At 38.2% G+C, this 24,109-nt stretch overlaps 2 protein-coding genes across 4 annotated transcripts in view; one reads left to right on the forward strand and one right to left on the reverse strand.

The window, feature by feature from the left end:
- Positions 1 to 4,495, forward strand: part of LOC126367739 (LIM/homeobox protein Lhx3) — a 37,005-nt gene extending 32,510 nt beyond the window's left edge. The window contains exons 5-7 of one of the 2 annotated variants that reach the window (XM_050011425.1): positions 2,740 to 2,897; positions 3,556 to 3,741; positions 3,980 to 4,495. In XM_050011425.1, the coding sequence (XP_049867382.1) occupies positions 2,740 to 2,897; positions 3,556 to 3,741; positions 3,980 to 4,134 (499 nt within the window). In that variant the 3' untranslated portion in view covers positions 4,135 to 4,495. The remainder of the gene's footprint in view (positions 1 to 2,739; positions 2,898 to 3,555; positions 3,742 to 3,979) is intronic. The other variant, XM_050011435.1, reaches the window with a different exon arrangement.
- A 165-nt stretch (positions 4,496 to 4,660) lies between these two features.
- Positions 4,661 to 23,604, reverse strand: LOC126367672 (protein phosphatase PHLPP-like protein). 2 transcript variants are annotated; one of them, XM_050011308.1, is made up of 7 exons: positions 23,040 to 23,604; positions 22,663 to 22,856; positions 18,638 to 18,876; positions 8,718 to 8,829; positions 8,092 to 8,214; positions 7,423 to 7,576; positions 4,661 to 7,170 (listed from the first exon to the last, which is right to left on the reverse strand). In XM_050011308.1, the coding sequence occupies exons 1-7, from the start codon at positions 23,563 to 23,565 to the stop codon at positions 4,808 to 4,810; spliced, it is 3,711 nt and encodes a 1,236-aa protein (XP_049867265.1). In that variant the 5' UTR covers positions 23,566 to 23,604; the 3' UTR covers positions 4,661 to 4,807. The 2 variants fall into 2 exon arrangements, with proteins under 2 accessions (XP_049867265.1, XP_049867275.1); XM_050011318.1 differs by lacking the exons at positions 22,663 to 22,856; positions 23,040 to 23,604 and adding an exon at positions 19,548 to 19,685.
- Between the last annotated feature and the right edge of the window lie 505 nt (positions 23,605 to 24,109).

Consider the following 24,109-nt stretch of genomic DNA (forward strand, 5'->3'; position numbering starts at 1 on the left):
TTTACGTCATTGAATGTGTAAATACAAATACCACTTACTGCTCCTTACTGACTTTTATCGCAAGCTAAATAAATATATAGATAAAATCAGCTACCAATGACTATACTACCATAACAAACTTAGGGTTTGCATAAAATCCTTAAGAATTGCTTCTTAAGAACGTTATCGTGAGATAAAGAAAGGCAATGTCATATGAAATATTTAGTTTGGCATGGATTAGTCTGTTAGCGGTCATCAATATAAATTGATTCTCGAGACGATAGGTGACTGAATCACAAGGAGCGTTTTATTGTTTTTTTTTAATTTTTTAGGTGCTTCTTTTCTTATCTTCGTTGTAGAGATATGCCTGTTTTTTTCTTCCTCGCTACTCATCTTGTCGCTTCTCTCTGATATTTTCTTTCATACACAATTAGTCATAATTTATTTTAATACTTATTTAGTACCTAATTACCCATTTATTATTATTATTTTCTCTTTTGACTCTGTCACATGTGACATCCTAAATATCAGTCTTTTGTCTAACATGGTCAATGGATCCCAAGCCGCGAATGGAACTAAGGATAATATATCAACATCATTGTGGATAAGTATGAATGGAATTTACATGAATCACTGCAGCAGATGATACAAGAGCCAATGGTAGAATAGACGGTATTTGAATGTTAACTCGTACAGCACTGTTGTGCAAGGCCTTGATGCTGTATAGCATGACCTTTGCCGCAAAACTCTTTGTTGCCAGTATCGCCGGCTACGGAAACTGATTACAACTGATGATATTCTAAAATTAAATGACGATTCAATACTGATACTTTATTTAAAGAATGAACTTTTTTACAGAATGATGCAATCACCGATATGTGGAAGTTTTGCTTCTTATAATGTATAGGTTCTGGTTCTCAGCGAACTGCCACGAACCAATCTTTGCGCTAGGCATCGTCACCTGTCTATTCTTAGGCTTAAACTGGGAACTCGTACGGTTACAACTCTAAGCCCTCATTCTAGGTTTTCTCTAAGATATATTTTATTTATTATTTCTATGTTGCTGGCCACTAGTTAGGCTTCGTGGAAGTATGTTTGGTCTCGCACCATCGGCGGCAGTCACGGGGCCGTCACGGCTTGCTCGCCGCCGTGGCTCGTAAACCACCCGTTATCACTACGCTCGACTTGAAACGCTTGCTGCCTGCTTTATACCGGACTAAATTCATTATATCTCGGTCTATACTGCTGGACACGCTCGTACATACGCTATGATACGACTTGACCGATGTATTGACGGTTTGATTGGTAAATGCGTAAATATTGTCGCGAACGCCACTACTCTCCAAAGTCAAACACGTACTTGGGTTAAAAGGAAAATGATCACATCACAAATAATACAAACAATGCAAAGGTCCTATCGCTGGGGTTACTAGGACATCATGGTGACTCCACCAGGGGGTTTAAAAAGGCCACATCGAAGCAATTCACCTAATAAAAGCAACATTGCAATTTGACATTTGCGCACATAAAAGTAGTGCGCAATGCAAACAAACCCCCCTTTTAACCACCCAGGTTGCACCACGAACAAAATGTATACAGGATATTGTAAAAAGGATACCTTATCTTGTTGTGCAACCAATTTGTTGCCCGCAATACTGAATTCCAAATAATAAAGGACAAAGCCAGACATAGCACTCCTACTGTATATGTAGATTGCAAAGTAAACGTTGTATTTTTTCACTAGCCATTCATTTGTTTCCAAAAAGATTTTTTCATAATGTGTGACCTGGTACACTTTTGTAGGTAATTTCGGGCGTCCAATAATCCGGGGCGGCTGTAACCCGGCGCAGTAGACGATACTGGCGGTACACGGTACTCCCAGCGGACTGGGCGGAGGCACTTTAATTAATCAAGCTCTTTGTTGAAAGCCCCACGGCTCCCCTAGCCCGACCGCCCGTAGCTCCGCTAATAACAACACGCAAAACGTACGCAACGCAGGGCGGTTTGTTTACACTTTACATACGATTATTTGCTTAGATCGAAAGCTATCGGAGCGTGGTAACTTAATAATTTTCATGCAAGAAACATTATAGTCAAACATAGGATAATAACCCTCTCTATTTTTTATTTCTTCGGTTTTAAATAAAATAAAAATAAGTTTTGAAAAGGATTTTTATTTTTGAATGAATTTTAGGCACGGAAATACCTACTTCTTTGGAGAGTTTCAATACTTTCAACCAATATTAGAGTTGGCGATAAGTACAACTTATCGAGTAGGTTACCCGTAACAAGGAATCCTGCTTAAGATCATAAATATCTTTCGAAAGCTACTGACGGTACTGTTACAGTGGCTTTCATATTAAGTATATTGAACGTTTAAAAAATACTTATTTTGGTAAACCATTCCCAAATAAAGTTTACGATGTTAATGTGAGCTTTCCCTTTCTTTCGAGCTTTCTTGCGCCGAGTACCTACTTACCTACTTTTATTTAAGAATCGTAAAACAGAAACTATGTTATTTCATTTGCTTCGATCCTGACACGCTTGTCTTGCACGCCGGTTCAGAGTAGATCTAATGATCGTATCGTTTGGAAAAAGTTGTAAATTTTAGAACATTTATTTATTTGATCCTCGGTCCCTTTGCATCCATTGGTGTTATGTACACAGCGACATTTTTAATAATGGAACCAATATTTAGTGAAAACGATATTTGAAAGAAAGAATAAATATTACTATTATTTTGTTTCGTTTTCTCCTTAGACGAGCAAAAGAAAAGCGACTGAAGAAGGACGCGGGACGCACGCGCTGGTCGCAGTACTTTAGGTCGATGAAGGGGTCGGGAGGCGGGTCACCGCGGCACGACCGCCTGCTTGACAAAGACGAGCTGAAGATAGACCTTGATTCCTTCAGCCATCACGGTAAGTAGACATAACTTATACATGTGGTCCTAATCGGTACTAACGCCGCATCCTGCGAAAACATAATTTTTGACAGTTTTTATCCATAAAATAAGCTCACGACTATATCCCAATTGGGGTAGTAAGAGGTACATCCATCGCTAGATGAACTAGGCACCCCACCGAGCTTTCTGTTAGACCAACGTAATGGTGTTGGTGATGGTCGAGCCAACTGTGTTTGATAAATGGAGACTATATTGAGATGGTACACGCCACCACTCTCTCCTGACGTATTAGTATCTTATGGGTAGTAAATGTAAGGTACTTATCTCTAAAGGCATATCACGCCCGCAATTATTTATGACCGGATGAGCCACGAAGATAACTTACAGTCAATCCTGATACAGCTTACACCCCATCGTCACAAAGATAGTCTATCATATTAACGGTAAAATCTACGCATTATATATTTAATTACCTATTTACGGAGAATGGTGCAGGTCTAGAATTGTGAGGGATAAATATTACACAAGTTTTAACAATTATTCCCTTTGTTTGAAATGAAACGTAACAATGCACAGATACAAATTCGTCAAAATTCAGGACTTTTGTGTTTGAGACTAGAATAAAAACCATAACTCCACTTGATGAGTCTAAAACTAGTAAATTTTGTTACCAGAGCTGAGTAACGACAGCTACAGCACGGTGGCGCTAGGCGGCGAGGAGGGGTCGCCTGCGGGGGGCGGCGGCGCGGGCGCAACTGGGGGCGCTAGATACGCCGCCACGCCGCCTTACCTCCGGGCGCACTCACCTCCGCACCCTCACTACCATTATCCTCCTGATCACCTGGTTTATACTAACATTGGTAAGTGATACATGTCAAGTGTTTGATATGACAAGTGTAACCACCTGATTGCTGTCAAAGGCATGTTACGCTGCTGGTCCCAGCTATAAGCCGGTACTATTTCGCATTTTATATGTACGTTTGCTGGATTAAATGCTAATCGTCTCCACAGTTTCATATTTTTAAAGATACTTAAGTAAAGGTGAATATGACCGATCAGTTCTTACCAGCTACTGAATCAAATTTATTTATACTTCAGGTCAAGCAATGAGCGGTGCCGGGCTAGGCACGGGCGCAGGCGGCGCTTCAGACCTGAGTAGCTCGTCATCTCCCGCGGCGGGTGGCTATCCGGACTTCCCGCCGTCCCCGGACTCATGGCTAGGCGAGCACTACTCCCCGCGAGGGTTCCCCTAGCGGCGGCCACCGCCGGCGCACGCGCAGCCCGCGCCCCCGCCGCTCTCCCTGCCCTACCCCCCGCCAGCTCTCGCTCAGCAACCGCTCGAACTTGTCGTCAAGCGAGAACTGTGACCAGTAACTGTTTACCATAACTTTGTAACAAGTTTTATCGTGTAAATTTATTATTATAACACCTTACGAGACAATGAAACTATGAAACAAAAGGTGTAATCTCAACTCCAGGTATTGAGATATGAGATTCTAGTGACGTGGGTAAAGTTAAAGCGCAAATTGAACAGTCTTTAAACGCCTTATATGTAGCAAGGTATGTAAATAAATTACTAGGTTTATATAATGTGAATGTCACTACTGATGTAAATGTATTGTAATAATTTATTCATATTACTTATGTAGAAATATAAGTTCTAATTATTTAATTTATATTTTATTAACTTTTAATTAATTACGGCGTGAATTTAAACGTTATACATACAGTATCACATCATTGTAAATATTATAATAAGTGTAATAAAATTATAATTAACATAGCTCACATAGATAAGTCAATAGTGATATTATATTACTTTGTGCAAAAATTCTAGTCGACAGATGAATGGTATATAAATAACGATACATTCTATGCTAATTATAACGAAGTTTTATTTACAAGGGTAATAAATGTATTTGGTATTTACAATTCCGTTGTGGCCACGCCCCAGTACTGTTGCATGCGGCCTTCGAGGTCCAGTGAGTCCTGAGAATGTGCAGTCTTTTCCTGTATTACAGCAAAATCATATTCCAAATGGTAAGGCATCAGTCGCTGCAAGGACCCAAAATATGCAGCATTTGGCCCGCCGTTCGGAAGCCTGCCTGATCCAAATCTGAGGTCAGGCTTTAAAGCTGTCCCAAAAGATCTCGCGCTTCCAAAATGTTTTGATAAAAACGGAACGCCCTTGGACTGTTTACCTGTCAAATGAAGTTGAGGACTACTTCCAGATAAACCTTTAACATTTTTCAAACTGCTAACGTTAGATCTGATTCCTTTAGATAGATTATCTAGCTCTTTATCAAACAGCATTTGGGTGTTTTGTTCTAACATGTATTCCCAGCATTTAAATTGTTCCTCGGGATTTGATAGATCGTCATTTATATGACCGTCTTCCTTATCTTCCTCAACACGAACTCTAATTGCGCGAGCGACTCCGCCTCGGCAACTTCTTCGCTCAGAAGCCCTGGTTTGCGAAGACCGGACACTGGCGTAGTGTTGGTGACTAATTGCTTCACTTGGTGGTCTGTCGCTCTGTCCACTTGGTGACGAGCGATCGCTACTTGCTTTTGGCGGAGTAGCAGAATGGCAGCACGCTTCTTGTCTAGAGCAACAACAATCAGTTCTGCATACAGGCTTATTGCTGTGTATCGTTTGTCGTAACTCCCGCATTAGTAAGTCAACGTCAGATCGCCCTGAGTTATCAAAGCGAATTATCATGACGGAAATACAATCTTCAATTCCATAGCTCTGAGCTAAGTCTTGTAATCTTTTTGCTGCTAGAACTGGATTTCGTTCAGCTCTTACTTCAGATACCGCTGCTTCTATACTTACAGCATTCCAAAATTTTCCATTTCCAAGTATGAGAAATTCATCGTCTTCTTTTATCACCGTTTGGATAACGTCTGGGTCTGGCACTGTAGTAGGGTAACGGGTAGAATATCCTAATCTTTTGTTATTTTCTATACCCAAACTGAGCGGTCCATTTCGTCTACTTAATACTGCTTTAGTGTCCCCAACATTAGCAAGTTTCATACTGTATCTTCTGACAGTGTGACCAAATCCATTTTCCGGTGAGTTCATAGGAGATAAGTGACACATAATTAGACAAGCTCCTTTTCTTTGTCCTTTTTCTTTCAATTCTCTGTGCGCCGACAAAACAACATATTTCATGTATTCGTTAACAGTTTCTTTAATTGATTTTTCTTCAAGAAGTAATCCGGGCAAGCTGGTCTGTAGTATTTTAGGAACCTCCATATCTGTTTCGCCATCTATTATAGCGAAAAGACCTTCTTTGTTACAAAACGATGGAAGACGAATTTGAGCACAGCATAATTGCAAAGATTTGTTTGGACATTCCGAAAATCCTGTGCTCCACGGTGTGGCACCGTTTAGTTCTTCATGATAACCACTCTTTTGTGGCCAAGGTAGGGAATTTCTACCCGTAACGTCCACCAAACTCAGTGGTCGTTGACATCTGTAAGCACTAAATTGAGAAGGATCGACTTGCAATTTCTGATTACAAGATATGTCCAAAAACTTTAGTTGCTTTGGTGCAAGTAGTCTTAAATCTATGGTATCGAGTTCATTATGAGCGAAATCTAATATTTTAACGGAAGCACTGCAAGCGAACATTGGAACTGATCGCAACTTATTAGAATGCGCTCGTACGACTCGTATATTATTTAATTGCGGCAAGTTTTCTGGAAGTCTTGTGAATGAATTTCCGGATAGAACCAATTCCTCAATATCAGGCCAAAAGTTTACACAGGTTTCTGGTAAACTAGTCAAGCAATTGTATGCCATGTGTAAAATCTTTAAGCCTCTGAATGCAATGATCACGTCTGATACTTCGTCTGTTAGGCAATTTGCAGTAAGATATAAACGTTCTAAGCAGTGCGACGAGGGGCCTCTTGCTGGTGGTAAACGATTTAGTCTGTTGTTCGAAAGATTAAGTATACAGAGTCTGTCACAAACCGAGAAGAAATTTTCTGGTAATGATTGTATACAATTATCGTGAAGGAGAAGTTCTTTGAGAGGAGCTCTTAGTCTTGGCATTGAGGGGATGTTCGATATTTTGTTGTGGGCGAGGTGAAGACTGCTGAGGCTGGAAAGTTCGCTGCAGAACAGATGTTCTGGTAGCGCCGTCAGCTGGTTGTTGCTGGCGTGTAGTGTCGTGAGGTCTGAGCAGCCGCTCAGCCATTGTGGCAGTGACGTCAGTTTATTGTCAGTCACGTCTATTTCTACAAGGTTTATCGGTGGTACAGTAGTTGTAAGGGTCTCCAGTTCTGGAATTGATAAAAAATATTATGAATTAATTGTTGTTCATAATAATTATAAGTGAGTCTGCATACGAGTATTCGGGCTAATCTTGAGAACCGTAACCGAAATTTATGCGGTTTTTATTGTTATGATCTGTCGTTCACCAAAAAGACGAGTAAAAGTTATGGAATAAAAAGAAATACCATGAGAAAGCTAGGTCGAGCCACTAGTATAATGCAGAGAAGATCAATTTATAAAAAAAATAAAATAATGCTTACGATTGTGTGGTGCCCGTAATATGCGTAGTGAAGCTCCATGTAGAGACAGGTGCTGGAGTGTATTGTGCGCTGCGTACAGCTCACGCAGACCACGAAGAGCTGACACCACCAGCACCTCTACCGCGTTATACGATACATCCAAGGACACTAGGTGCTGGAAATTTAGGGAAAAACGATTTGTGAGTACTTAAACGAATCCTCCATAAAGTTTCCTACATTATGATTCTTATATTTGTTGTCATTTAAGTTAAAGTGGCGTACTTACTTAGCTAACTAATTTCTGAAGAACGGTGATAATATGATGTTCGATAGATGATTTCAAAATTAAAATATGGCTCTAAAGGTGCACTTGTAATGTTCTACGCTGGTATTTTCCGAAGATGTCATAACAAGTCCAATAATAGTACTTTTTAATTTCACCTACCAACTTTGTAATATTTATCAAAAAATGTAAGTTCCATAAGTTGATGTACAAATAACCAATAGTAACAACAGATTATCTCCTGATTATTCACGATATAATTATTGTTGTACAATAAATAATTATTTATTGATATTTTAATAATGTATGGGATGCAAAGAGGCATCGTACCTACTATATGTATTATTCTTTTGATCGTAGACCATGAATGAGTGATAGTGGGAATGTAAATTATATTGTGGACTTACCTCATAGTTCCCGAGAATAATGCTCCCTTTCAGTCTATTATGGCGCAGGTCCACCGTAGTTAATGGAGCATGGTGCTCCGATTTATTCTCCTGTTCAGGACCCATTCCTGAAGAATTATCAGCCTAGAAATAGAAAATGTAAGGGTGAATACGATGCAATAAACGCAGTAAGCGTTCTACCTGCTATAAAACTAAAATGTGAATTATTATGTGAATTCCATAGTCTCTGCTTATCCCTGTGGAAAATAGGCGTGTTGATTTAGCACCTGCCTATTCATTACAACCAGAAAAAAAGTTACATTATAATACTTAAGTGCATAAATACGAAAACATCGTCACCCTTGTAGCTTTCATGAAGACCCTTCTCGGGGCACGTTAGTACTTACTCTCTTCTTTTAATCTTTTTATCCCTGTTGGAATGTAGGGCTCGAATAACAGATTTCCACTCTTCGGGATCTTTTGCAGCCTGTGGCTTGCTCTCATGATAAGCCGAGAGTTTTCAACTCTCGGTCAACCGAGCGTCGCCAGGTCTCTTTGGGCCGCCCCCTTTTGCGTTTGCCACGCGCACACCAGGGCAGAGCAGGTTAGTACTTACTAAGAAATTATAGTTATACAAGTTAAAGTACCCCAAAACTGGTGATAAGGTTGTTGTCTGCCACCAGCGACCGCAGTCGAGGCAGCTGCAGAGCGCAGTGTAGCGAACGGAGCTCGTTGCTGCTTACATGCAGCTCTTCCAACCTGGAACCAATACCAACATTGGTTTAGTATAAAATATAAATTTATTTGCATAGATAAATAGTAAATGGTAAGCAACCTTAAATAAGTATAATTAACAAAAGACTAAATAATAAGTAATTGTATTATGATTATTAATTAAAAAGGTAATAAATGACGGTTCATATAGCATTAAACCGAGACAGTGTCTAAATATTATTTAAATAATCTGTGGAATCATCTCGAATAAGTACATCAATCAAAACGTTTAACATAAATATAAACTGCCTATATACGTCCCACTGCTGGCCACAGGCCTCCCCTCGATCAACCGGAGGGGGTATGGAGCATACTCCACCACGAAAACGTTCAAAACGTTTATCAGACTTTATTTATATTATTAATAAATAATTTCTATGTAAAGATTAGGATTTCTTATTAAAGATAATTTGTTAGCAATCAGTTCCTATATGACACAGTTCGCCTGTGCTACCTATAATGATTGCAATCAGTGAGTGATTTATCTATGAAAGTTACGCACTGTGTAAGATCCAATGTACGTACCTCACACTATAAACATGTATGATCGATTTATAGTGAAGTGCATACTTTAGAAATTTCTACATATCACTGTATTTCCCTGTCGCCATACAATGTTCAACGGAATAGTAATAAAACCGTTTAAAAAGTAGTTAGTTCAGTGAGCATAGTCTCAGCCCATTCACATACCGAAATGGGGGAAATACTCCGAATCAACTTTAAGTAAGTAATCAAAATATTTCAAAGAACTAAGGGTGCTATTAATAAGCTAATCTCAGCTGAGACTGCCCTCAAGACCATGCTCAAGTCTCTGTTTTTATATAAGAACTGTCACATTGACATGATCTTGAGGGCAGTCTCGAAGCTGAGATTAGTTTATTAATGCTACCCTAAGTGAGAATATATAGTAAACACTAATCCTAGTAGCGCAGTCTCAGCATATTCACATACGAAAAAAAAACAATCTTTTTTTGTGCCCTGAGGTAAGTGAACGACGCAGAACAAATATTAACACGCTTAATTACCACGACTCTTTAAAGCGAAACTACTCTAATCAGCTATACCTATAATCAAAATATTTCTGTGAATTATTTCTAAGCGAACTATTCACTGAATTAGTACGTAATGTATTTCATCAGCTAAGTATTTATTGTTGGAATGAACGTGCAATAAAGCGTTGATTTATTTAAAAGCCTCATTTGCATAGTTCAGTGTACGTGTGTGCACTCAAGTAAGACACACGTTACTTCAGCGTTTACTTACTTAAGTATAATAGTTTGTTGCACACGGGAAAACATAAATCACAATTAACAGAAAGAAACAAAAACACAAATTATTTCTAAAAAATACTACTTCATTTTATGTTGGCTATGTGGTAAAAGCTATTCGACAAAAATCTATAAGCGTTTGCGATTGATCAAAATCTCTGTAGCACGTATTTCAGTCGTCGTTTTCGCGACACTATGTGCACAAATAAGTATATATAAAGAAACCTATAAAACAGACACTACACAGACTCTGTAGGCCTTTTGTATTTAGTTTCATTAGCACGTACGCAAGGAAAACTATTGCATCCGCTCGTAAACAACGGATGTTTCAAGTTAATCATATGCAATTAAATATTAGTATTGCCATGGCCAGCATGATCCGTAGATTAGATTAGATTTGGTGAGGAGGTTAGGCAACCCGTCAACTGTGTTGGGAAACTCTTCATAATAATAAGTAAGTAGTTGTGTCCTTTCAATGCCGAAAGCAGGATTCTTTCCGAATCGTACGCGTTGTCAGAATTTTCAGTTTTGTTTGGAATTATAATCACTATCGCAGAACAGATAAATGGTTTATTTTGGATTTGCCCTGTATCTCAACGCGTAATGTCCAACACCGCAATGTGTTTCGGTGACATAAGGGGGTTAAAATAGCCACATCGTTGCAATTCCTCTAAGAAAGCAATATTGCTATTTCACATTTGTTTGCATTGCGCACTTACTTTTATATGCGCAAATGTCGCAATATTGCTTTCTTAGATAAATTGCTTCGATGTGGCCATTTTAACCCCCCCGAATTCACCGAATTTGTCAACATAAAACAAAAATCGATGTTATCTGTTCTGTGACAATGATTATAATTCCATCTAAGACTGAAAATTCTGACAGCTCTTCAGCTCTAGCTCAAGAAGTCTTTCAGCTCATACCTACAAGTTTGTTGTTAATACTAAAGATGTATTTTAAGAGCCTGTATAACGTCTTGAGGTCGATTTTATGAAGCTTCAGCCTGGCCTTCTAATAAGTTTTACATTTTTTGATACACTAAAATATTTATTTACGTAAAAATTGCCTATAGTGTGTTTTATTTGTAGTTGTGTCTCCGGGGCATCTACTACTTGTTCGAATAAGATGCTGTAAGAATTTACTCGGTAATAAACATACAAACCAAATGAACCAATCAGTAAACTATAAAACCACAAGTGTATTAACCTTAAATTACAGTTGTTGTGGCTTTGACAGGGGTATTTTTATCGTAATTTTTCAGGCAAAACGTTTAAACATACTTCGTGATTTTTTCAATTAAAACTTTACAAAACGGGCGATTGTGTAAGAAAATAAACTATTAATTAGCTCTTTTAATCGGTATCATTAACATATACGATTGCCTATACTTTAAACGATGTTACATGATGAAAAACAGTTTAAGTTCCTACCTGAATTGCGATTATGAAAGAAAATACCTCTATTATTAGATTATTGCGGCCGGATTGATTGTAGGTACGTGAACATTCCAAATGTTATTATATATAATGAAAAATTAAACATTTCTGAACATTTATCATTTATTTATGTCAATAATTTGAACTTAGGTAAGCGATCTCGGGAAAACGAAATGCACACTAAAGAGATGAATGAGTCAGAACGCAGGACGTAGGTTACATAAACAACCTGAAGTGTACCAAGTTCCATTCCATTCGTGTTCCATATCTTTACCGTGTTCCATTGCCGGAAGAAAGAGATTTCTGAATTAATTATAGGTATATTTTTTTAATAATAATAATTTATTTATTACAAATATAAAAGGAAAATAATAATCGTTCAGCATTATAAAATTATCCAGGGTCCTCTAAACTGTCTGGCTAGAATTATTAGGCGGCCCTGCTCACCCATTGGGATACATTCGTGAGCTCATGTTATGTGTAATTAAAGTTACAAAACGACAAACTGGACACTTCAAGATTTGGTACTTTTATTGTTCGTTTACTAAGTATGAACCCTCATCTTAAAAGCCACCTAGTACGAAAGAATATACTTAGCAGTAGCAGTTGCATAAGACATATTTAACACAATAGGGTTTCGTAGTTTCTCGGTAGAGCCCGGCCATATGTTAATCTATGCTCCACAAGTCCACCCAGCGTGACTGACGAAATTAAAAGTTTTTTGCCTCCGATTGGCTAAGAACTACAAAAAATAATGCCAACTGCTTAAAATATTTGGAAAGTTACTAGGTAAGTACTCATATCCGCAAAGGAAAGTTTATACGATTCTATTGCTCATTTATAATATATCTAGTCAGAAAATCTAAATTAAGTAAGTAAGTATATCTACAAACAAATACAGCCACTGAACGTCTCTACAAAAAACTCTTACTGAGTTTATTGGACACTGTAACCAATGAGAAAATAAAAAAATGCGATGTAACTCTATATTTCTATGTAATTTACAATTATAACAACGGTTATTCAATTAATTTACAACACACCTACTAAAATGTTGCGCCTGACTTTCTAAAATAAACACAACTAGAAAGTATAACACAAATAAATTTAAGCATGTATACACTAAAGTAATAAAACTTACGTTCGACACTTGCTAATTATTGAAATATACTGTGTAAACCATTAAATTCAACTGGAATAACACGTTGCGACACGAGCTGTCCATCCATCAGAAGTAGCTGTCAACACACAGTTTCAGTAACCGACACTCGCGATTGTAATCGATGCGAGGACTCGATAGTTTCATGACTGAAATCGATATTTGAAAAATATGGGTGTGTACCGCCGTCGGTGTGAAAGAACCCGCTTAGACTGACCGCGGTGAGGTGCGCCCGCGCCGCGCGAGTGACCGCGCGTTTAGCAAGAAGACGCAATGCCTCCACACCATCGATGTTACATACAAACGCATTGTTGTACCTTATCTCCTATCGAATCTAGGAAACTCCACTTGCCTATGAAACGTTTTGCAAAGTTTCCCTTTCAACCTCTTTCGACATAACTTGATGGACTTCCTATCATACTCACATAGTCTGTATTTAAGTGTTACACAACATAAATTTTAAACGGAAATCCTCTGTCGTCATACCTGGCTGTCTATAAAATATATCAGTAATTCTTAGTCAAAAAGCATTTTAATCGAAATAGTTGGTACCTAAGTCGTTATATCACCTGCTGATTAATAAAAGTGGCCTTTGTCTTCGGCTTGAGGTGAAATAAAATACATTTACATAGAAGCATTTTCCTATTGTCACTATCAATTATTTCAAATAATAATTATTATAAAACAATAAAACATCAAATCTAAGGCAGGATGCGCAGGTAACCTGTCACAATACGGTTTATCCTAACAATACATAGTAAAAGATCATATAAAAGAGATAAAAGATCTTTTGTATAACAATAACATAACTTGGGTAGTTTCCTAGGTCTAAGATAAATTTTGAAATTCTGATTACTTACCTACTAAATAAAGAAAAAACGGTTGACTTTTTCTATTTAACATATTTATGAATTTTAATATAAAAAATGTAATATTAAGAGCGACGTTATAACGTTTTTCTATGACATCACAGGTTGCTTATTCATACACATTTCATAGTAATTTCTTGTTTTGACATTTAGTAAAAGTAACTGATTTGACTAGTTGGAAACTACCATATTGGGGCAGTCCTCTGACCACCTCTATACATCCATCGCAAGATGACCTAAGTACCCACACCTCACCGAGTTTTCTGTTAGACCAACGTAATAGGTGTCTTTTGTATATTCAGGTTAATCTCGACACCCAACCACTGAATGGATTTGAACTTCCCTAATAACTACATAGAATGAACATAAAGCTCAAAGGGTCAAAGCTCGGTGAGGTGTGGGTTCCTATTTTATCTTGCGAGGGAAATACCTCTGACTACTCCAATTGGGACATAGTCGTGTTGCGTTACACTGCAGCTGTACAAGTGTACTATATCCTCTGCCGAAGGTTATCTGGAAGAGATCGCTCTAAGCGATAAGGCCTCTTTCTCCGTCTTTGCCCACCTTAGAATAAGTTTATTCTGTAAATTTGTGTGTAATAAAGTGTTTTATTTTTATTATTATTTGTATGTCGTTTCCATATCTCGTGCCTATGGAGTCCCGGACTTTTGGAAGCGTGGGGCTGAAGCCAATACGTAGAGGCCCCTTAAGACAATTTAATCTAAATGTGGTGTGACACCAACCGACAATTATCCCTGTATAGTGCACCCAAAGACAATCCCCGGTTCGTGTAGGACTATTGCAGATTATGTTGTTATGTAGATCGTTTCCATATTATTATTATTATTATTGTATGTATTTTTCATATCTCGGGCCTATGGAGTCCCGGACTTTTGGAAGCGTGGGGCCGAAGCCAATACGTAGAGGCCCCTTAAGACAATTTAATCTAAATGTGGTGTGACACCAACCGGCGATTATCCCTGTATGCACTATGGGAGTTCACCCAAGGACAATCCCCGGTTCGTGTAGGACTATTGCAGATTATGTTATTATGTAAGTCGTTTCCATATTATTATTATTATGTTAGATAGAATTGAGATTAAGTCAAGCGAAGCCGGGTCGATTCGTTAGTACTTTACGAGACTAAACCTCACGGGATTATCAACTTCTACTGGGTCTCTGCTCTTACCCTCTGATGAAGGTTGCGTGTGTGGATTGGCATGTCTTAAAACAAAAGAATAAATAAAAATAATAGATGTCAAGGCTAGAAGGATATCCTGGTACAATACGGTTGCAATAATGTACGGATATAGTAAATAGTTCACTAATAGCTATTGATATCATCAAGTAATTATTCAAATGTCTTTGGAAGTGGAAACAACTTCCCTGAAGATTCACTTCTAATGTGATGTCCTTGCAGATCAAACATCGTGATTTAACATTAATACAAGTACCAATCTTAATAGCCAGTACGCTACATAATTGTTGTTTACCTATTTAGCTTTAGTAAGTACAAGAAATAATAATAAGCAATACTATTTAATACATATTTCCTTATACGTTTTTGTTACATATTTTTTGTATTTTATTTTATAACAGTAATAAAATAACTTTAGTGAATCATTTATTTAAAAACACGCAGAATTTAATTTCCAAATAATTAAAACCATTTCTAACTTTGTCACAAGTTCAACACACACATACGCTCGTACGCATGCACGCACGCAAACACGCACGCACGCACACAAACACACACACACACACACACACATCATAACCGTCACATTTATTTGACCTACTTAATATACAGGGAGTTAGTGACATCGTAACGAAAATTTTGAGGAATGATTCAGACCATAATTCTGAGTTGATATCAAGTGGAATTTTTCGTCGCCAAAGTATGGAACTGAAAATATTTAAAAGAAACTTAAAACAAACATGAATAAGACGAAAAATTCCACTTGATATTAACTCAGAATCCGATGTCACTAACATCCCGTATAAGTACATTAACAGTTTCCAACATAACATAGCCCAAGCTACCAAAACACTACTGGGCACAAGCCTCCCCTCGATCAACTGGAGGGGGTATAAAGCATATTGCACCATCCTGCTCTCTGATAAGCGTTTTCTCGTTAACAATGAACATAGTTGTTAGTTGTTAATCCAAGCGAGTACCTCTGACATAACTTGAGGGTACTAGTCCAGATAATACAATCTAGGTGAAAACCCTTCCTAAACGAAACAACCAAACATGCATGGAGTTAGCTAATAGGGGTTGCAAGTATCAAAGTGAACGTAACGCAGCACGCTCCGGCGCACCGATGTAGATAGCCCCGCGCCTCGGCTGCGCGTACGCAAGCACTCACTTAAAAAAATTAGCACACAACGGAAACGAGCCGCCTCCACAACATTGTATGATCACTGTCATTAAGATAGACAAAATGCAGCTTTAGTGTAAACTTTGCTTCGTTGCGCAGATATAGTAATATTACGAGGGTAAATGTACTGAGAAAATGCATTGTGACGGTATTATCATCAATGGCGACAAATTGGAAGTCGTTTAGTGAATTTCCTAAGAATAAGTCTAAAGATCGGGCTGTTTTATGAGCGTTATAGTACTGATGAGAGAAAAACGAAAGTTTATAAAAATATATTTTTGTTAATTGCCAAACTATACTAAACTTGTGGGTTGAAAGGTGGATTGACAAGCCATTCGTTCATTGAAATTCATAATAAAGTTTCACTAGCCACCAGACTATAATCTCGCTATAATGCATCTAAATCCACATAATCTCGGAAAACCAGTCAACCAGGGAAAATAAACACACTTGTTTGTGTCTAATATTTAAGTACTTGTAAGTATATTGATTTAAGAAGAACTCGAAGGTTGCTGGGGAGGCGCCACGCTCTGTCGACCGAGCGTTACCGAATACGACTCATAATGGCCACACATGGTACAGTATACTCCAGAGCTCTAGACTCTTCTAAGTGAATAACTATTTACGTCTATTTCTCATTGAGGTGTAGGTACTTAGTTAATCTTGCGATGGCTCTACCTCTAACTACCCCATTGGGATATAGTTGTGAGTTTATGTTCAATTTCTCACCAGGATAAGCCAAAACTATAGATGTTTTTTATTTTATTTTTTACCTTTGATGGCTTTGCTCTTGGGGCCAGACTAGCTCGCTAGACTAGAATGCCACCTTATTCGATCCTGCAATATGTATGTTTCATTGCGTCTTCGTCCACAATAATCGAGCGCTTCATTACGGCCTCTGTGGTACAGTGGTTCAGTGTTGTGCTCACGATCCGGAGGTTCCGGATTTGAATCCCAGTGGGGACACATCACAAAGATAATGCAGGCGATCACCAGACAGTCCGAAAGTAAGATGATCCGTGCTTTGCAAGTTACGTTAAGTCCCAGCTACTAACTTACTGATGTAAGTACGCAGTCGTTATATGAGCCATGTCAGAGACCTTTGGTAGCTCTATATAACCCTGACACCCAGGTTGCTGAGGTTGGAATCAATTCGTACTGGATTAGTTCGCATAAAAAACGCAGAACACTTTCAGCTGTTTTTCTTTCCGGATAAGTATGTCGTAAAAGCCGACACTGGAATCGTGTCCTTTCTAAAACGATGGACCTTTATTGATTTATCATACAATTTACCTTATTATCTGTGTTCTGTAATTATAACCATCCTAAGACTTAGTTTCAATAATGGTTACAAGTTGACTTTTGACATAGGTACCTAGAATAAAGGATCGTGTTCTTCTGATTACATGGTGGCTCTGCTTAACTCATTAGTTACGGTCAAGAAGAGTATGTATTTTTTTAATATTTAGAATCGCGTTTTTTATCGTCAATTAGATAGCATCACCATGCACTGTCTTTATGTTTCACGTCCCAAACGTTACATTTCACTATCTAACACGCTAGGCGCACTTTGTGAGTTCTTTAAGAACTGTTATTTTTGACGTAATAGTGTATTTTATGGTTCTGAGTAGCGCTTGTAACACTGTATCTACATACGTATGGTAATTATTTACCATATCAGACGTATGAAACGTCAGAATCGATAAGCCATGACCATTTTATACTCAGTTTCATCTGAAACGTGTTGGTACGTTATTAAATGTTTTCTATGTAATTATCTTTATTGCATGTATAACTGTTAGCAATTTAAGATATTTGCAGCCTGTTTAGTTTGAAATCACTAAGATAGATGCGATAATCATCATCATCATCATTAGTAGCATTTTCCATTCCAGTCCAAAGTAGCAAAGTAGCATGGAGATGCGATAATATTGTTCTGAAAATAAATTTAGAGGTTTGTAAGCATAGAATCTGCTCAATAAACATCGTGAGGAAACCTATATACCCGACCAATGCGTTTCGGAGGTAAGACTTAACCTGTATTGGTCTGGTTTTCCCTTTGGGGTGGAAGGTCAGACAGGCAGTCGCTTCTGTTAAAAACCGGACCTGCCAATCCCTTAGGTTCGGTAAGCGGACCCTGTGAAAATGGGACAGTTGCTTGTTAGAGAGTACTGCAAGTTGCTATACCTAGCATACAGTTTTATCATTCATTAGTTTTCTTGACCCTTAGTTATACTAACAAACATCCCCAAGGTCGTAATAAAGATCATGAAATTCAACCCATCATTATCATCAATTTAAGAGCCACGCTCTTGTCGGTGTAGCATTCTCCTTTCTTCTCTATCAAGGGCCAATTCTTTGACTTCCTTATGATACACGACGTTCGCCTCCTCTTTAATTTGTTCCATGTAAGCTTTTCTTCGTCTTCCCCTTCCTCTCAAACCACCAGAACAAAAGCATACAAAAATACTACCTACACATTATGAGATGTCAGAGCGCTGGGTCGCAGTTTTGCTGCATCAGTAAGTAGGTGGAGATGGGTAGGTACAAATATAAATACATATATCACCTTATCTACCCTATATTTTACCGGGTACTTGGACCATCTCTAAGTATGCGTCAACGCCCCTCCGAGAGACGTATGTAATTAGTTATATGTACTTATAGAAACAATACTCACTGTGTTAACTGAGAAATCTCATCAGGCAATTCAGATATCCTGTTGTCACTGATGTCGAGGTGCGTAAGCGCTTGCAGGTTCCATACTTGCGCCGGCAGTGACGTCAGAGCGTTGGTGCGCAGTTTGAGCACGCGTATTGTAAACGCGCCAGTCGCATGCTGCGCCAGCGCCGCCCCGAGAGAAGCGCGCCCGCCGCCACTCAAGTCCAGTACATTTGGTGGCTGCGTGCTTTGAGTACCCTGAAACAAAGATAATCCAGACTGAATAAACGTTACAAATACAAATATACTGTATTGCACCAAAACAAAACAAAATATTTACAAAAGACTCTTAAAACTAGGTACACAGCAAATGGCGGCCTTATCGCTTAACGCGATTTTTTCCAGACTACCATAAGGCGAGGAAATATGTAATAATTGAAATAGTAAGATTGCTGGTACAAACTTTAAGTACAAATTACCAATAAATACAAGCACAATAATGAATAAATACATAACAAACATGTATAAATACATATATACAAAAAATAAATATTATAAATTAAGTATATTATAAGAGTATTAAAATAAGTATATAAATAGTACACACAAAATACCTAATAATAAGCTAATATGGTTTTACTCAAGAGCCACAGAATATAAACAACACCACAACACACTTCATTACAAACACTGAACCATTTACAAATTTGAAAAAGGAAAAGAAAATATATCTTCTAGTACATTCAAGTTAGGTAAGTAACTGTTAGTATACGATAGGTAACTTGTGGCAACAAGGTGTCACTTGTTGACATGAGATTCTGCCTACATCGACAGGAATCATATACGCAATCTCTTTTAGTCTGTTTTTTTCTTTTTTTTTCGTTATTTTAAAATTAATCTGTAAAATACACTTTAGTATGAGTCTCTACCTGTAACAATCCCAAGCCGTCACCAAACATGGTATACGTATTACGGACAACGATATTTTAAAATACCTCCTTCGTATGGTTTTACACTTCCTTACAACAGGGTTGCTTTTATACACAATCTGATGATAACACGTGTTACTTTAATATATCATTTTGACAGACTGTTCGTGCTGTTCTTATCGACAAATGAATGAATTCTCACTTTTTAATTACATACTTACTTACCTATTTTAATACTTTCATTTCACTTTTAAAACCGTTAACGATAAACATGTTAAGTTATAACTTTCGAATGACTCGTAGTAAGTACGTTTATATGAATGATAAATTGGACCTATACTCCGAAAAATAATTATTTTATTTCGTAATATTTAGAGCCTATAGTCGGATACTATGTCTAATGTATAGTAGTACTTACTTATTATCTACAATATAAGTGCTGGATCTGCATGAGACTGTTATTAGCAAGTAGGTAGCGAAACAGGTTCTTTAAGTATATGTCGCTTAGATATGAAAAACTTATGGGTTGTCTTTATTAAAAATAATAAAATACCTATTTCATTTTTATTTCATCTTTTTCTTTAGAAACTAAACGCAAATAGGACACGCTTATAGAACTATTTTAGTACTCACCGAAGCATCAGATTTCTCTTTCAATCCAGTGGGTTCCAGACTGTCTAAGAACACATCTTCCGTCTCTTGGCTGAACACATCCAAACTGTCTATCTCATCTTCCTCCAACTCCATCTTATAAACTTGCACCATTACAACCATCTAATTTAGATCGTCACATAATAATTTTTGCACTGTTATTCAGCACTTTGCACGTACAAGTTGTTTATAAATTGTCGTTGTTACATCAAATGACATTTCTAAAGTACCAGAGGCGACGTCGGGGTCTGTCGCGGTGGATACACACGGGGCCGACGAACTCCGCCCGCATTGTTATTCCCAAAGACTACGAAATAATTCCTGTTCGACCATTCATTATGCCGGTCACGAAGGCTTTGCTTGCTCAAAATGCCATTTAGGTCCTCGAACAATGCGAAAGTTGTGACCAAAATGCAAAAAAAGTGATGCGATTTAGAAAGGCTTCGATAAAGCCGTTTGATTCGACTTTTGGATTCTAAATAAATTATTATTGTAGTGCTTGGTTCGATTACTAAAAAATGTTATCACTTGTTTACTATACACAGTCACTAAAACTGAAACTTTTTCCGAGTACTGTAAGAAACTCCAGTGTGACAATGACGGTTGCGACCGAATCGAGTGACTTTTTACTTGTGACGCTATCTCCAAGAACCATGCGCAGCCCCGCTACGCCTAAAGCTGCGCTCGCGCACTCAGGACATCTCGACCGTGACATTTGTTTCAGAGCGCGCACAATTTCTAATTAACACACTTTTTACTTGATGCATTGAAACCAAATTGCAAATTGTTTACAGCAGCGGTACACAACCATAAGTATCTTACATTTATTATGTTGTGTGACACATAATATTTAGATTTCAGATTAGTGTCATCATTTGTATTTTCATTAAAATAATGCTAATGGGCTTCATTAGCCGCAAAGATTTATGAGGAAACATAAATAAAAAAGCCATTATTTTTTAATGTTTGCTCTATGTCCTAGTGGTCAGGGCACGTGTGTTGTTTGATCTTCGAAACTCCGAAAGTTACAGCCTTGAATCCCGGATCCCGGTTTTCGTTCTACATAGCTATTTAACTTATACTACTCGTATATCCGAATTCTTCATAATTTTCATAAATTTATATCTCCTGGTTGTTGTAATAATAATGACGTCGAAGATTTATAAAGACTGCTCCATAACTGAAACCCTTATTGGGTGAACTTATTGGCAGTGGGACGTATAAGCACTTGTATGTATAGATGCGGAGAACTTTTTTATAATGTAAACAATTCGACATTTTAATGTTGTCAAATAATAATAATCATGTCTAGTTATTAAGATGACTGCATAAGTATAATCACTATAAAAAACCCAAATACTCAAAAAATAAATAAGTATGCAAAAAAATCGAAATTTTAATAAAAACGAAGCATTTTGCGGTGACAAAACATCCATTATTAATATTGTAAACTGACACGATTTGCATACATACATAATGTATCTCAACATTTGGCGTTTTCTCTCATTTTTGTGACGTGAACGTAACCTTTATAATAATGAATATGTAACATACATAAACTCACGCCGTTTCCCAAAGGTGAATGACTATGAATATGTTAAGGTAGGCTATAAGGAATTATGGAAGAAGGATTTAGAAAGAATCAAGATAATTTGAACAAAAAAGTGGGGAATCCTATAGAGGCTGACCTACCACAACTAAGGACACTAAAGTAATATTCATTATTCTATGACTAAAGACAAAATCGGAAAAGTTATATAGTTGAGGCGTCAGGTTCGAATGTTTTCCAAAAGATTAATTTTGAAATCACCTTAAATTGACGTTAGCATGATAAAGGCATAGAAATTTAAAATACACCTAATCCATTGTAATCCATGTTGCGCAACTCTGAAAGACAGCTAAATTGCACATTGAAATGTCAAAAGCTTGATAAGTTATGTGCAATTTCTAACAATTTGCTACGTTTTGCTGACGGCTCGTTAGCTCGACAAGTGTACCGGAATCAAATCCTCAATCATCTGGAATTACGAGACTATAAACGACTGAGCAATTTGACTGAACAAAAATTGCAGAAAATGCTATCAATAAACTAGTTTTGCTCCAATTCGCTTTACCCACAGCTGCTAGCTGAACTGCCTACTAACGCATAGCGCGTATACCAATCATACTTCCAGTAAGTACTTCGTAATATATTTCATCTGTGGGCATACTGTACGCATCTCGAGTGCTCATAAAGCCGTAGCCGACGTGGATGACTATTATAATACTCAAAAAACAGTTACTTTTAAAATTCGTTAATAATTACGTGTCGTTGTAAATTGTTATAACAGAAACATGATATAAATTCCATTAATAAGTTAAAACAGTAGGTTCGCTCTCAAGTTAAGTGCAATATTATAATAACATGCTTTCTAAGATCTTAATCTAAATATTTTAGAAATAAGGAAAGTATATAGATAAGTACCTCTTTCAACCAGCAGAACCACATGTTCCTCTCCCAAACGGTGCTGAAGCCTAAGAAGAGGTGGTTAACTCCAACGTCACCCGGGACGCTGTTCCCATGACAACGGGGCTTGACGCATAGCACTAGTCTCTGAGCTTTCGGCTGGCACAGCTCTATATTTCCTCCACTCAACTCCAAAGTTTCCCACGTGGACCCTGAAGTAAATATTCATACGATTCATTTATACGATGTCGTACATGTTTATCCAACACTTTTGAAGTGAAACCGTTACTAAGAATTTCATTAATTACAAACTCTAATCTTATAATTACAATATCTCGCAAGAAGTCATGTAATTTGACTTTGCAATAAGTGAAACCAAATAATGAAATACACACCGCACATGTGCAATCGCGATCCAGTAATGTGGGCCGGACGGGGCTTCCATTGCGGGAAAACGTGTCCTTTCAGGACGTACAATGTACCACTTTTCAATACAGCTCCGGATCTCGACGCCGGACCTACGCAGAAGCGTAGCGAGTGTCGCAACTCTGGATCGACCGCCAGTCTCAGGCGCCGCGCTTCAGACCTCCAGCCTTGAGTAGCTAAAAATTGCTCCTGAATCCGCAACGGATATTCATCCAGTTCCAATCTTCTTGAATTCTCACTACCAATTTGTAACCAGAGCGTCAGTTCATCCGTGAACCCGAGAGTTTTGTTTACATCCTCCACGGTGGTGTTGAGCGTGACCTTGACGAGTTTGCTGGGTGCGTCGACGGCGAAAGGCTCGAGGCCGTCGAAGACTCGGAGGTACCCGTGCTCGTTGAGAGGGCGAGGTCTGAATCCGCGGGTGGAGGCGAGGCGGCGGAGAGACTTGCGGCGCGCGGGAGGCGATGAGGCGTGTAGGCCGTCGTCGCAGACCATAGCGCGCGGGCGCAGGGGCACAGGCGCGGTGCCGCAGCAGGTGGACGTGATGCGCGGACGCCGCCAGCGTAATGTCCGCGCGACGGACTCCGCGCCCGCCGCTGCATTACAATTGGGTCGGACACGTGGTGGGGGTGGGAAATATGTTGCTCGGTCAATAGGGAACACGTTGGAATACTAACTGAATATTACGTCATTGGGTAAATAGCTAACAATCAATGAATAACTTTACGTAAGTAAAATACTTATTTCATCGCCAATCACACCTTACTCCGGTCAATCAAGTTTATTTTAATGGTCATTATCATTTTAATGGACATCAAATATTTGTATCATTTCTCTCGCCGCTATGATCTGTGTAGGTATAAAAGGAGGTAACTGCGTCAGTCTTACGTAATGTTCAGAGTAGTGTGTTGCCAACGTAAGATATTTCGGGATTAACCTGTTGAATGTTGGAAGATAATAAGTAGGTACCTAGATTATTTATATGTACCATAAGACCGAATCTGTCTTACAGCATAGCTATCCTAGAGGAAATGACGAA

The sequence above is a fragment of the Pectinophora gossypiella genome, chromosome 1 (genome assembly GCF_024362695.1).
Source record: "Pectinophora gossypiella chromosome 1, ilPecGoss1.1, whole genome shotgun sequence".
Classification (NCBI taxonomy): Eukaryota; Metazoa; Arthropoda; class Insecta; order Lepidoptera; family Gelechiidae; genus Pectinophora; species Pectinophora gossypiella.